General features: G+C 33.0%; 1 protein-coding gene across 3 annotated transcripts in view; it reads left to right on the top strand.

Moving 5' to 3' along the window:
• The window catches only part of VPS13A (vacuolar protein sorting 13 homolog A), a 237,088-nt gene that overhangs the window by 160,562 nt on the left and 60,877 nt on the right, over positions 1–15,649 (top strand). For all 3 annotated transcript variants that reach the window (XR_010944991.1, XM_067744120.1, XM_067744119.1), the window contains exons 43-50: positions 106–264; positions 440–695; positions 2,041–2,201; positions 7,130–7,233; positions 10,948–11,230; positions 13,204–13,599; positions 13,863–13,967; positions 14,089–14,235. Coding sequence is in view for 2 of the 3 variants with exons in the window: in XM_067744120.1 (XP_067600221.1) it covers positions 106–264; positions 440–695; positions 2,041–2,201; positions 7,130–7,233; positions 10,948–11,230; positions 13,204–13,599; positions 13,863–13,967; positions 14,089–14,235 (1,611 nt within the window). In the remaining variant the exon portion in view is untranslated. The remainder of the gene's footprint in view (positions 1–105; positions 265–439; positions 696–2,040; positions 2,202–7,129; positions 7,234–10,947; positions 11,231–13,203; positions 13,600–13,862; positions 13,968–14,088; positions 14,236–15,649) is intronic.

The raw sequence follows: 15,649 nt of genomic DNA, 5'->3' as shown, positions 1-15,649 counted from the left end.
TCATTGGAATTTGTCTAATGTTTGCTTTTCCTTTGCAAAATGAGTTATGTTGTGCTCCTAGGAACAAATTTTTCTCATATTTCTACAATTTGTATTTTATTTTAGATGAAAAAGAAAGCCAAAAAGGCCATTGTTGAGTCAAGTACTGAAGAAGAAAATTACAAGGTACCAGAATATAAAACTGTCATCACTTTCCATTCAAAAGACCAACTAAACATTACATTATCCAAATGTGGCCTTGTAATGTTAAATAATTTAGTCAAGGTAAGAAAAGTAACTTGAAACTTTAAACATTGGTGTACTAGTCTGAGTTAACCCTTTTCTTTTATTGAACAAGAAGTTTTTGTTAACTTAGTTATTTGTCATATGTCCAGTAGTGTTCTGCTTGTCGTTTAGTTTTCTACATTTTCTTTTATTTATGATAACCCTTTCTTATTAGGCATTTACAGAAGCTGCCACTGGATCTTCAGCCGCCTTCATAAGGGATCTAGCACCATTTATGATTTTAAATTCTCTTGGACTTAGTATCTCTGTTTCACCAAGTGACTCTTTTAGTGTGCTCAGCGTACCTATGGCAAAATCATATGAATTGAAAAATGAGGAGAGTTTAAGTATGGATTATATCCGAACTAAAGACAATGATCATTTCAATGCAATGACCAGCCTAAGCAGCAAATTCTTCTTCATTCTTCTTAGTAAGTGATAAATTACCTTCCTGGGGCTTTAATTTCTTTTAAGTTACATTTTATATCCCATTTTACTCATTTGTGGTATCTCACAGGTTTTTTATCTCCTTTCTAATATTTTGCAAATTTCATTATTTCCTTTGCAGGGCTTTGCTTGCTGTTGTCACTTTATCTTTGTATTTCAAATTCTGACTTTCTTTGGCCACTGCTTTATTTAGAGTATGGTAATTTACTACTTTATGTTTTGGAGAGGAAAATTATTAAATCTCATCCTCAGTCAGCATTTACAGACTTAGCTATAGGTGGTTGTTTTAATCACTTTTAGTATAACTCAGTAGAATTGCACCAGTTTTGCAACTGAACGAATTCAGAATAAGGTTTGAATTCATGAAATGGCACAGGGTAATGGTTTTGGGGTTTGTAAATGGTTTTTGTGTTCTGCCTATTGAGGTAGAGGTTTTTTTCCTTTGTCCTTTATGTTTCCCAGAAGTTTTTCATTTTCATGAGAGGTGAAAGTAAATACATTTTTAAATTATCATAGTATATAGTCATTGTGAAGTTAAATATTAAATAGTCCCAAAGCCTCACTGACACCACTTTCTGACACTCTGACATTTAAGTAGTTATGGAAGGGAGGATATTAGAAAGGTTAATTAGACATGGAGGAGGGGTACTAAAACTGATAGCTAATACTTTTTCCTAGTCAGGAAATGATTCATAACAGTGGCTAGGTTTCAGATGTTGTCCCAGCATTGTCCATGAATTATTCTCATCAATTTTACCTCTGTTTGTTTTTAAACTGACATTTTTATGGGGTAGTAGGGAAGAAGGTTATATAAATAGATAATTCACCCCAATACAATATATGTATATATATATATTAGATACAACTGTAAAATTGTAATCAAACCTTAGATATCACAAAGTGTCACAGGTTGGTGGAAAAACTTAAAAACTGAAAAATTGCAGCTACTTGGTAGTTGCCAATGACTGCCTGAATGTATTAGGCTCTGGTTATTATGACAGCAAACCAGAGAACAGTGTTCTTGTATTTTCTAGTAATTTCTCTCATCAGTCAGTTATTTTTAAAAGGTTATGTTGTTGTCTTAGGTTAAACTACTGAATGAGATTTCTTTTTCAATTAAAAACTTTTTTTGGTAAAATGCTTTGAAGGTTTTAAATGAATGATGTAGGTATGTATTGTGGATTCTTAAAATATCCCTTTGTGTAGCTTTCAGTGATAATTATTCATAAGTTTAAGAAATCATCTGATGTTTCTGGTTTAAAATGTCTACTTAAAATTAATATATGATGAATTATAATAAAAACTTTCAAACATGTATATTTAATTTAGCACCAGCTAACCACTCTACTGCTGATAAAATCCCTTTAACAAAAGTGGGACAACGACTGTACACTGTAAGACACAGAGAGTCTGGAGTTGAAAGATCTATTGTTTGTCAAATTGATGCAGTGGAAGGAAGTAAGAAGGTAACAATTCGCTCCCCAGTGCAGGTACGGAATGATTCATTTTTTTGTGAGGTCATATTGTGTATATTTGTATGCTAATTAAAAAAAAAAAAACTAAAGCAAATTACTACCAAAAGAATACAAACTGTAATAGAAATATAGCTAATAGCAAAAAGAATAATCATTATCAGTAATTATACTACTGTAATACAAGCAGTTGTAGGAATATTTTGTAAATGTTTTTGGAATATTATTTTGTAAAAAAACAAAAACCAAAAAAGTCAATATTTTGTTTTAGCTCTTTGTAGTATGTATTTATTCTTTCGTTTCAATTAGAGAATACAGTGAGAGAAATTTGTACACCTTTATTGAGGTAAAATTGATGTACAATAAACTGCATATATTTAAAGTTGATGAATTTTGACAAAAAATACACATATGAACCTTCATCGCAATCAAAGTAATAAACATACTTATCACCCCAAAAAGTTTCCTCATCCCCTGTCTCCCCATTCCCATGCATCCACTTATATGTTCTTGTGGTGCGTTAGTTACACAATATAGAATTTTATGTAAATGAATGAAGTACAGAATGGAGTCTGGCTTCTTTCACTCAGGATAATTTTGTATGTGTCAACTTTTGTGTATTAATGTTGTTGCATGCAGTTACGTGTTGTTGAGTAGTAATCTGTTCTATGTATATACCACATACCATTTTCAATGAATTTTTGTATATGCTATAAAGTGAGGGTTGAGGTTCATTTTCTTCCGCTTGTCTATTCATTTGTTCTGACCAGGATTATCCTTTTTCCATTAAATTGCCTTGACACTTTTGTCAAAAATAAATTGACCATATCTCCATATCTGTGTGTGTTTATGTCTGAGGTCTCTAATCTGTTTCATTGATCTATTTATGTCAGTACCACACTGTCTTGATTACTACTTTATCCTCAGTCTTGAAATCAGGTAGTACAAGTTGTACCACTTTGTTCTTTTTTAAAGTTGTTTTGGCTAGCCTAAGTCCTTTCCATTTCCATTTAAATTTTAGACTTAAGTTTTCAATTTTTATTTAGAAATTTTGATTAAGTTGGCATTTTTAATATTAATTTTTGATTTTTTCTTGCTAGTAGAAATACATTTGGTTTTTGTATTAACTTGTATTATGCAACCTTACTAGATACATTTATTCTAGTAGCTTTTTTATAGATAGAGATAGTTATGATGTCTGCAGATAAAAATATTTTTACTTCTTCCTTTCCAATCTGATGTTTATTGTCTTTTTTTTTTTTTTGCGGTACGCGGGCCTCTCACTGCTGTGGCCTCTCCCGTTGCGGAGCACAGGCTCCAGACGCGCAGGCTCAGCAGCCATGGCTCACAGGCCCAGCCGCTCCGGGGCATGTGGGATCTTCCCAGACCGGGGCACGAACCCATGTCCCCTGCATCGGCAGGCGGACTCTCAACCACTGCGCCACCAGGGAAGCCCTATTTTCTTTTCTCTTGTTTATTGCACTGGATAGAATCTCCAGTACAATTTGAATAGAAATTATGAAAGTGGATGTTTTTATCTTGTTCTCAATCTTAGGGGAAAAGTATTCAGTCTTTGACCATTTAGTATATTTTGAGTTGTTTTTTTTGTTGTTGTTGTTCATGATCCCTCTGTTCGTAGTTTACTGAGAGTTTTTAAATCAGAAATGAATGTTGCATTTTGTCAAATGATTTTCTCTGTTTATCGAGAGGATCTTTTAAAAAAATTGTTAATATGATGAATTACATTGATTTTTAATTATTATATTAAATAATGATTGACTTTTAAATGTTAAATGAACCTTGCATTCCCAGGATAAACCTCATTTGGTTTTGAAGTATTAACCTTTTAATATATTGTTGGATTGATTTGCTAAATTCACGTTTATAATTTTTGCATTTATGTTCATGAGGGGTGTTGGTATAGAGTTTTCTTGTAATGTTTTTCTTAAGTTTTTAAACGACAGTTTCACTTTAAGGGCTATTCATATTATCTGTCACTTCTTGAGTGAGCTCTTCTAGTAATTTTGTCTTTAATGAAATTTGTCAGTGAACTATTTTTGCTTTTACTTCACTTTTCTTTTCACAGGGTGTAGAAATTTAGATTGACAGTTATTTTTTCCATACTTTTAGGATGTCATTTCACTATCAACTCTGTTACATTGTTTCTGACCAGAATCTGCTGTTATTCTTAACCTTTGTTCTATGAAATGTGTGATTTTATTTTTATATACTTTTAAGTTTCTTCCCTTTATTACTGGTTTTAAGAAATTTGGTTGAGATGAATCCTACATGTTTCTTGTACTTGAGTCTTTTAAGCTTCTTGAATCTGTGGATTTATAGTTTTCATCAACTTTAGAAAACAGTGTTGCCATTGTTTCTTCAAATATTTTTTTCTGTCTTCCCCCTCTCTTCTCTTCTTCAAGTAGGTATATATTAGAGTGTTTAAACTTATGCTGTCTGATGCTCTGTTCACTTTTTCTTTCAGCTTCCCCTGACCCCCATGTTTCTGTTTCAATAGTTTCTATTATTATGTCTTTAAGTTCACTTTTCAATGTCTAATCTGTTCTTAATCTCATCCAATGTATTTTTATGTCTAGAAGTTCAACTTGCATTTTTATTTACATTTTCCATGTCTTTTTATATATCCTCAGCTTTCCCCTAACTTTTGAACATATCAAGTATAGTTATATAAATGTTTTAATATCCTTGTCTACTAATTCTGTCATGTGTTTCATTTCTGATTTGTTTCATTTTATTCATTTTTTAATGGGTCATTTTAAAATTCTTTTTGTGTGTCCAGTAATTTTTTTACCAGTTGCTTAAAATTGTGAATTTTACCTCGTCAGGTGCTTTAGATGTATTTGTACCCCTTTATGTATTCTTGAACTTAATTCTCCAACACAGTTATGTTAGTTGGAAAGTGATCCTTTCATTGCTTGTTTTAAAACTTCTTAGGTGAGACTCAAGCAGCCCGTAGCCTAGGGTTAATTTTGCCCCACTAGTAAAGCACTGTAACCAATACCCTTTGTACTAAACAAGATTTTACCACTTTGGTTGGTTAGAAAAGGAACTGTGTGTCAGCACCAGAGATTGTTCTGCCTGCGGCTTTCAGATGGATCTTTACTGAGCCTTAGACAGTGTACTGATGTGCATGTGCCAGACGGTACTGTACTGAAGTCTTTGGAACAGGGGGCACTCTTAAAGTCTCAGGAGTTACCTCTCTGTAACTCTCACCTCTCCATGCAGCTGTCTTCTCTCTCATGTAATGTGCTGTTAGAATAAGCCTCATTGGCTTTCCCACATTCTAATATCTATCTCTTCAACTCAGACTGGGCTCTGTTTGACTTCTCCTTCTCCACACAGTAATCCAGAAACTCTCCAGGTAGTAAGATGAGGTGACAATCTTAGGGCTTATCTTGGTGGAGTTTTCTTTCTTTCTCCCTCCTTCCCTCCCTTCCTCCCTCCCTCCCTTCCTTCCTTCCTTCCTTCCTTCCTTCCTTCCTTCCTTCCTTCCTTCCTTCCTTCCTCTCTCTCTCTCTCTCCCCTCCCCTTCTCTCTCCCCCCTCCCTCTCTCCCCCCTTCTTTCTTTTCTCTCCCTCTTTCTCTCTCTCTAGCCCTCCCTCCCTTCCCTTCTCTTCCCTTCCTCTCCCCCTTTCTTTCCTTCTTTCTTTCCCTCCCTCCCTCCCTCCCTCCCTCCCTCCTTTCCTTTCCTTCCTTTCCTTCCTTCCTGTGCCACCTTTTTGTCCATTACTTCATGTGTATTTTTTTCCCTGGTGTTTTGGTTGTTTATATTGGGAAGTTATATCTGGTCTCTATTTTTCCATCAGGGCTGAAAACAGAGGTTCCTTCTCTTTCATTTTTGATTTATGATGAACTGTATTAAAAGATGACAGGGCTTCCCTGGTGGCACAGTGGTTGAGAGTCCGCCTGCTGATGCAGGGGACATGGGTTCATGCCCCGGTCCGGGAAGATCCCACATGCCGCGGAGCGGCTGCTCATGAGCCATGGCCGCTGAGCCTCCGCGTCCGGAGCCTGTGCTCCGCAACGGGAGAGGCCACAACAGTGAGAGGCCTGCATACTGCTAAAAAAAAATAAAATAAAATAAAAGATGACAATTGGGCTGCGTCATTATCGTAGATTACTTTTGAATTTTATTAAATAGTAAAACATTAATGTTAAATTTCTTATAGGTACTTTCATAGAAATGAAAATATATGTCTCTTCTTTTAAATTGGTAGAGCAGTTTATCTAGAAATAAAATATAGTGTAGTTAAGTTTATATATTTATCAGTTCTTAGTTTGCACTCAGTATGTTTTATATTTTGGTATGATTTTTAAAATATAAAGATTTTAGTAAGATATAGAAAGAATACAAGAAAATGGTGTTACTAACCAGTTTGTTTTTGTCTATCCCAAAGATAAATATAAACAGAGGTTTGTCTCATAATGTGTGTTAATCAAAATAATGTTAATCTTTTACATCACTGTTGTATGCTACTCAGTGGGTGAGCTATTCCCTACACACTATTTGATTCAATGAGTAGCATACAACAGTGATGTAAAAAGGTAGACATTTGCCAGCCAGTGGCTTGGTTTTCACTTTTATCATATAGACATCTAAAACTTGGATATAATATTTTTCCTATTAATTTTTTCTACTATTTTTGTCTAAACGAAAAGTTATTCCTTATATCAAGTTCAAGAAGATGTTATTTTCTTCTAAGATTTTTAAAGTTTTGTTTTTGAGATTCTTTTTCTCTAAAACTAGAAACTTTCCTTGTAATTTTTAGCAAAGATAATTGCATGTTTGGATTTTTTTTTCTAATTTATATGAGCAAGATAAATATTGCCTGATAATTCCTTTGCTGGGATATTTAGATGGAATATTTTTTAAATGTCTTTAGATTCTTAGATTAATGATACTAAATGTTACTTTTCTTTCCCAGATTAGAAATCATTTTTCAATACCACTTTATGTTTATGGAGGGGACACCTTATTGGGAACGGCTTCACCTGGAAGTGAATTTAACATACCATTAGCATCTTACCGGTGATTTTTTTCTTTATCCTTTTGTTTGCCCTAAGGTCTCTTATACACTTTTTAGTTTCTGATTTAGTAGTGATATCTATCTTTAAGTTATCAAACCATGATCAAATTTATCTTGTTAATATCTCATCTAACTTATTTAAGTTTCGGCACTCTTAGAAGATTTTTTTAAAGAAATATTATTTAACTTAATGTATATAATGTATATCCTATAAATTATCTATGCTTTCACTAGTAAATATAAATTACATGCTTGCAATATAACTATCATGGCCATAGTCGTATATATTTATGATTTTTAAAAAATTTCTTACTGAGCATGAGTGGTGGCTTCTAGATTTATTTCCACTATTATGAAGTGATTTTTACTTTTCTAGGGTTTTATGATAGAATTTTTAAGAAATTTCTTTAGAAAATGTAAAATATTTTATCTTTTAATCTACATATTTATCTATTAATTGTTCATTGATAGAATTGTAATGTAAATAGAGGTAGACAGTTGATCCTTCAACAACATGTGGGTTAGAGGTGCTGACGCCCATGTAGTCAAAAATATACATTCAGTTGTCCCTCAGTATCCATAGAGGATTGTTTCCAGGACCCACTGCAGATACCAGAATCCCTGGGTGCTCAAGTGCCATAGTCAGTCCTCCACACCTCTATTTCCACATCCATGGATTCAACCAACTGCTAGTCATCAAGTACTTTATTTGCTGAAAAATGTCTGCTTATGAATGGACCCGTGTAGTTCAAACCCGTGTTGTTCAAGGGTCAGCTGTATAGTACATATAAAATCTTTTATGTATTAAGAAAGGACTATTAAAATTGTAACAGTACTAATGATGGGCTAGTTTCTTAATCATAGGCTTAATATTACAAACAAGTATTATTATTATTTAGGATATTTAATCTGGAATTGAAGATAATCTCTTTTAGGGAGATTAAGCTCTCTTGGAGAATAAAAACTTCCTCAGAATAAGCATCATAGCTTGTTAAGTACCATTTCACAACACACTCTAGACATGGACCTTTAGACCTATGCTACAAAAGGATGGAGGCAAAATTACAAGCAGTGCTAAAATATTCCTTACTTCTATTTATTCTGCCCCATACGTAGGAGTTCAAGATTGGGTCCCTAATGCTCAGAAGACAGCCTAGCAGTTTTAGGCACATATTTTCAGAGAGTAGACCTGCTCACCTTAATGAGTGTTTTATTGCCTAGACCTTCTAACTCTAATGAGTTTTATTGCTTAGTTCAAACTTGCTGAGGGAAAGAGTTATGTTGTCTAGAGAACAACCACAAAATAGTTGTTTATAGTATCTGACCTTGTTCTAGAGAGGATTTGGGGTGGGTTATAAGAGTAGATTAAAAAGTAGCATGTAAGATATGTTCAAAAGTTTCTGTGAGGAAATCCATTTTGTCCTTGGATAATAAAAGTTAATGACATTCTGCTTTATTTTTAGTAAATATTACTATATATTTTGTGTTTCTGTCCATAGAAGAGAAAAGTTAGGCCATTAGAGTATCTTTACACTGTTTTGTTCAAGGCTAAATATTTGTTACATGAAAGTTAATCTATCTTAATTAGAATTATTAATGACTGACTAGCTTGGATTTCACATTAGATATTCTTCTAATCTAATGCTTAGATATAGATACTCATATTTAAGATGTGAGGTCTTAAATTAACAAATGGATATCATTCTGTAGAATTTAGGTATACTTATTCTTAAGTTTAATTCATTTAACAAGTATTTACCAAGTGTTTTGTTGTGTGGAAGGCACTACTGTAGGATGCCAAGAGGAATTGGCATGACTATTCTGCTTGAGAGATTGATATATAGGTACAGAAAGTAGAAAACAATGGGTTGTTGAGAATCACAGAAAAAGTTTTAGTTGCAGAAAACTATGAAAAGGAAAGAAGGGATTAATGATTAACTCCTGAGAGACGTACATGAATTGTAGTTAAAATATAATAATGTGGAGATTAGTGGGGAAGGGCAATCTTAAATGGAAGGAATTGCATAACAAAGATAAGGAGGCATGAATGCACAGGATTTGTACAGGTCTATAAAAGACTAGGGGTTTGCCTGGAATGTAGTGTGCATGTTGGAATATGAAATTTGAAAGGTTAAGTCCACATTGGGATAGTTGCTCGCTCATTGTCTTGCCCCATTTATATAAATTTTATCTTCATCTTTAATATCTATTTCTTTCTTCCTCTCTCAGACCATTTGGTGTTCTTCTGTTTTAAGACCATTTAATGCATCAGCTCTTCTCACTCAAAACCTCTTGCCATTGATCATCTGTCTCTCATGTTTTCTCTTCATTCATTTCTTAAACTTTCCTTTAACCTTGCATATGTCTCTAGTTCAGCTCTACCCTTCAGAAACAAAGCTTTTGGGGAAAATTGTGACCTCTGGAAAACACTCTGCAGCCAGTCTAGAAAGAGTTAACCACACTCTTCATGCCCTTAGTCTTCAGTATACATCTGGGTTTTTTTTGAGGGGGGGTACCGATCACAGTGCAGTAGTTATCTTTTAACATTACATTTCCCATGTGATTGGTATCTCCTTAAGAGTAAAGAATGACTTACTCATTTGTTCATTTTCAGTTTTACCTTCTCATTGGTAAATAATAGTCCAATAAATGTCTTGATGGAAAAAAAATGAAATTTCAGAGAGAATGTAGAAGTAAAATAGGCTAAATCTGATAACTGATTTTACAGGTAACTATATCTATGTATGTAAGGGGGGAATAAGGAAGAGTTAATATTATTTTATAGTCCAGAGTGCCAATAGCTGGAAGTTCCTGAAAAAAGGACACACAGAGAAGTGGGTGTGGAGGGTTCAGAGTTCAATTTAGCAATTTAAGGCACCATCCGACATCATTACAGAAATATGTAGTAGATATTTAAAATTTTGGGGACTAGAGCTTAAGAAAACAATCACAGCTAGAGATAGTATTGACACTTGTCACACAGTAAGGGATAGTGTCACAATTATAGGTAATTAGTTTTACAAGTATAAAAATACTTAAGTGTTTATACTTGGACACACCTTAGGTTTAAAAAAATTATTAAACCCAAAGTACATTTGCAATGTAAACAAAGAATGTGATTTTTAAATATAAGGATTAATCATATGTGACACCTAATAATTTTATTACTGTCTTCTTACAACCACTTCTGCAACTATGCTCAACATTTCTGTAAAGCTAAGTATCTATTGAAAGCTTTCATTTGATTAACCTTGAATACCCGGTGATTAATTTTTCAGTAGAAATATATTTTTGCTTCACAAACTCAATCATGGTATGTACTTGGGACCACATATTCCAGGAAAGCCAACTTCTTTAAGTTAAGTGTTTAAGTCACAGCTGTATGTGTGTGTTTTGCATATATGACGGGTATGATTACGTATTTTCTGTGAGAAACCAGTTATTATCTTGTAAACATACTTCTAAGACAGCAAGTTTGTAAGAAAAATATTCTTCTCTTGGAAGCCAAATAACTTGATTGGTTTCTAGAAAGTTAAGATGGAAATTGGTATCTGTATGTCTATCTTACCTATCTCTAAGAAGAATGTGAAAATATAAAAATTTATTACAATAGTATGGAGGGAGATAATTTCATTGTTCTAAAGCTGTAATCAAACAATTAAACATGTATTTTCTTTTAAAGCATTTTAAAATGTATTTTTTAATCTTTTATGTAGATCACTCCTTTCCCTGAAGCCAGAAGATGAGGACTATCAAATGTGTGAAGGAATTGATTTTGAAGAAATTATAAAAAATGATGGCACTTTTCTCAAGAAGCAATGTAGATCTATAAACCCTTCCAAGAAGCCATTTATCATTAATATTGTCCCAGAAAAAGATAATTTGACATCTGTGTCAGTGTATTCAGAAGATGGTTGGGACTTACCATATATAATGCATTTGTGGCCACCTATTCTACTCCGAAATCTTCTTCCTTACAAAATTGCTTATTATATAGAGGTATTCTGGAATTTTTTAATGCCCTCCTGTCTTTGATTTTGTAGCTTTAGTTATTTAAAGTTATGAACAATAAAACAATGTTTTAAAATTCTAATAAAAATTATAGTACTGGTGAATAGACAGTACAGATATTCTTCAAATGGAAAAGAAATGTTTCAGTCATGTTATATGAAAGAAAATTAAAAAAAATTTTTTTCCACTGATTTACCTTAGGAATCTGGTTACTAAGTTGACTATAATTCATACACACAAATATGATATGCCATTTTAAAAATCATTTATGAAAGTAATAGATATTCCTGTAGAAAATTTTAGAAAATAAAGATTATTAAGATTGTCTATAATCACATTATCTGAAGGTAGCACTTCTGATGAAGTTATCATTTCAGTTCTAAAATATATATTTTTCAGTCTTTTCCATGCATGTATATTTCATGTATATTTAAAAGATGGATACTAACTTTTCAAACATGTATGAGAATTAGTATTAAAATGATAGTACTAGACTTAAAACTTGCTACATTGTATTATTCTTGTGCTAGTTTTCTAAAAGGATTTTATGCCCTATAAAGATGCTTTTTCTTTTAAATACTCTTTGTTTTAAGGTATTACATCTGATTCCTTCCTGTTGCTGTAACAGGAATCTCTCCATCTTAGGATTTTAAGTAAATATTCCATTTGCCATTGCTTGTCAAATATAAGAAAGTAGTTCTTCATTGTAGTATATTATTTGTTTTATTGCAGTCTTTTAATTATTAATTATTGGGATTTACTCTGTTTACACTTTTCTGTTAAATTTTTTTCGGAGTGGGGGAGTGAACACATCTATGGTTTAAGAATATCTGTTTTCCATATGGTTGACAGATAACATAGTGGTTAAGAATTCACACTTTGCTGTCAGATAGATTTGAGATTGAATCCTACCTCTATCGCTTACTAGTGCTATGTCTTTAGGTAAGCTAATTTCTAAATCATTTGTGCAAGCCTATAAAAGGGGGATAGTAATAAAACTTTCATGATTGGGATATGGTGAAATCAAATTAAATAATGTTTGTAAAGGACTTAGCACAGTGCCTGACAGGCATATGGTTCCCATTTATTTACCTCTCTAGCACCACCAGCACTACTCTTCTATTTTGTGGAACATGTCAAGTATTGATAGCTTACCTTGTTTTTGCTTTAAGTAATTTAAAATCTTAAGGTGAAGAGATTCCCATGTTATAACAGGAGGGAACCAGATTAGAGTTGCTGGAAAAACAGGTGAAATACCCAGATGGAATGTCTATCTATGTTGCATTTTAATAGAACTTTTAACTTGATGCTTTTAGGGATCACATTCTGTTTGCTAGTTTCCAAAGGATATGATCACTTTTTAGAAAGACAGTTTAGCTGCGGTGTGGAAAAGGGCTTAGAGGAGATAAGAGCAGTTAGGAGACTCTTAAAGGGAGAGGTTACAGTGACATGAACTAAGGTAATGCAAGTGTGAGTGGAGAGAAATGAACAGTTTTGAAAGCTGCGTAAGATTCAGTATAAACAGTGATTGGAAATGGGTTATGAGAGTTTGTTAAAAATCAAAAATGGGAGTTAGTAGGGATTGCTTATTTTGGATTACATACATTTTTCATTATTTTGTAGTTTTTACAACTAAAATCACTAGTGGATAAGATTTTTGTTTTACTAATTATAGTGTTTTATAATCTTCATTAGTGCCAGCAGAATTTCACACTATTTTATTTTATTTTCACAATAGTCCTTTGAAGTAGATCATTTAGACCATTTTACAAATACAGTAACTCAAATCTCAATTTATAGAAATTTATACAGTTGACAGAGTTAGAACATGAACATAAGTCTTCTCTTTCTGACAGAGGTATTTCAGAATCATTTGTATAGCATTTGGAATCATTAAATAGAATATTTTGGTGTATTATTCTGAAACATTAAAAATTTACTGTATTTTTTTTTTATTATAGGGCACTGAACATAGAGTTTTTACTCTACATGAAGGCCATTCAGCCCAGATTTGTACTGTACAGTTGGATAAAGCCAGGCTGCATTTAAAATTACTTGACTATCTTAATCATGATTGGAAAAGTGAATATCATATAAAACCTAATCAACAAGATATTAGTTTCATCAGTTTTACTTGTGTTACAGAAATAGAAAAGACTGATTTAGATATTGCTATCCATGTGACTTATAATACTGGCCAGACAGTTATGGCATTTCATAGTCCTTACTGGATGGTCAATAAAACTGGTCGAATGTTACAGTATAAAGCAGATGGAATTCATCGAAAGCATCCACCTAATTATAAAAAGCCAGTTCTCTTTTCTTTTCAGCCAAAGCACTTTTTTAATAACAATAAGGTATGTGAAGTTTTTTTGACTTTCATTCTTTATCTACTTATCACTCCTTTTTGTTTGTTTAGAAGAATAAAATATTATGAAATAGGTAGAAATAACATTTGTGAAATATTTGAGGTTAAAAAGGTTAAAATTTAGTCTTGGGAAGGGTTTAGTGCATTAACAGTATAATATTAGTTTAGGCTAAAAAGCAAAAAATATATCAACTTAGGTAGGAATTTTTAAAGGTACCTAAATACTAATATATTTGAAATATTTTTTTCTAGGTTCAGCTTATGGTAACTGATAGTGAATTGTCAGATCAGTTTTCAATTGATACTGTTGGTAGTCACGGAGCTGTTAAATGTAAGGGCCTGAAAATGGAATATCAAGTGAGTTCATCTTATGCTCATCAGGAAACTTTTTTTAAGCTCTACTGAGTACTTAATTTTTATCAGGATGTTATGATAATGGAATAGCTTTTGAAATGTTGCTATTTTTTTTTTCCTGTAGGTTGGTGTCACTATAGATCTTAGCAGTTTTAACATTACCAGAATTGTCACCTTTACACCCTTTTTTTTGCTTAAAAACAAAAGTAAATATCGTATATCAGTGGCTGAAGAGGGAAGTGATAAATGGCTCTCTCTTGATTTGGAGCAGGTGGGTAGATGAATTTCAAAAAGGTACCTCTTTAGATTTTCATTTTTCTTTGAAGTTTGATACATGAAATCACTATGTAATGTTCTAACTCTCCACCCCCCACCTCCCAATTTTGTTTCAGTTCCATGAACATTTGAGTATTTATTTGTACCAGAATAAACCAAGTAAATAATTTAATTATTAAAATCCGAACATTGTCATCTAGGAATGTGTTGCTTGATAATAGAGGTAGACATTTAATAATTACTAACCAAATGTCGTTAAATATGGCAGTAGAAGACTGGGTAAAGTATAAATGCAGCAAAGAGAAGGAAATTATTTATTCTCTTTAGGAAGCTGTTAGAGATGCCTGTATAGGGTAGGTTAAGCTAGTTATTTTAGGAAGACAGTAGTGTCTTAGGAATGAAATTTTGATTCTACTCTATCTGTAGCTATTAGGTCTCTGGGTAAGAGCTTTCTGAAAGACTGCCTGAGGTTAATAGAATACTTCTGAAGAAATTTTATTTTAAGTATGTTAGGATTATTAGAGAAGTGTTTGCTATTTATATTCATTATGCCTTTTTGCTTTGAAACCATCTTTCTGGAATCATTATTCTTGATGTACCATCCTTTGGCATTTCCTTTAGAGCTGATTTGGAGGTAAATACCATCAGTTTGTGTTTATCCATAAAAGTTTTAATCATCACCTTTCTTTTATGATACTTTTTCTTGATAATCAATTCTATTTTTTTCTACATGTTGTAGCATTTATTATATTCTGGCTTCCATTTTTGTTGAAAATTCTGCTGTGCTTCTGTCATTTCTCTGGAGGTTATCTTTCCTTTTTCTCTAGCTGCCTTCACAGTTTTCTCTCTGTCTTTGATGTTCTGCAGTCATACTACTGTTTGTCTGCATGTGGGTTGCTTTGATATATCCTGCTTGAGATACTTTATTCCTAGACCTGTAGATTAATATATTTCATACCTTCTGTAAAATTTGCAGCTATTGTCTCTTTAAATACTACCTCTCCTCTTCGTCCATTTCCTCTTTCTGGGTCTTTAATCAGATTTGTTCTAGAACTTCATATTCTTTCTTCCATATATCCTATTATCTTTTTTATATTTTCTATCTGTATAATTCTTTGCTTCATTCTGGATAAATTCTACATATATATTTTCATAGATTTTCACTTTTACTATATATATTATACAGTATATATATATATATATGCTATTTGAGCCTTCAACTGAGTTTTTTTTTTTTTTTGCGGTATGCGGGCCTCTCACTGTTGTGGCCTCTCCTGTTGCGGAGTACAGGCTACGGACGCGCAGGCGCAGCGGCCATGGCTCACGGCGCAGCCGCTCCGCGGCATGTGGGATCTTCCTGGACTGGGGCACGAACCCGTGTCCCCTGCATTGGCAGGCAGACTCTCAAC

The sequence above is a fragment of the Pseudorca crassidens genome, chromosome 7, assembly GCF_039906515.1.
Source record: "Pseudorca crassidens isolate mPseCra1 chromosome 7, mPseCra1.hap1, whole genome shotgun sequence".
In the NCBI taxonomy this organism is placed as follows: Eukaryota; Metazoa; Chordata; class Mammalia; order Artiodactyla; family Delphinidae; genus Pseudorca; species Pseudorca crassidens.
Note: the sequence above shows the minus strand (reverse complement) of the source record. Positions and strands in the feature narration are given on the sequence as shown.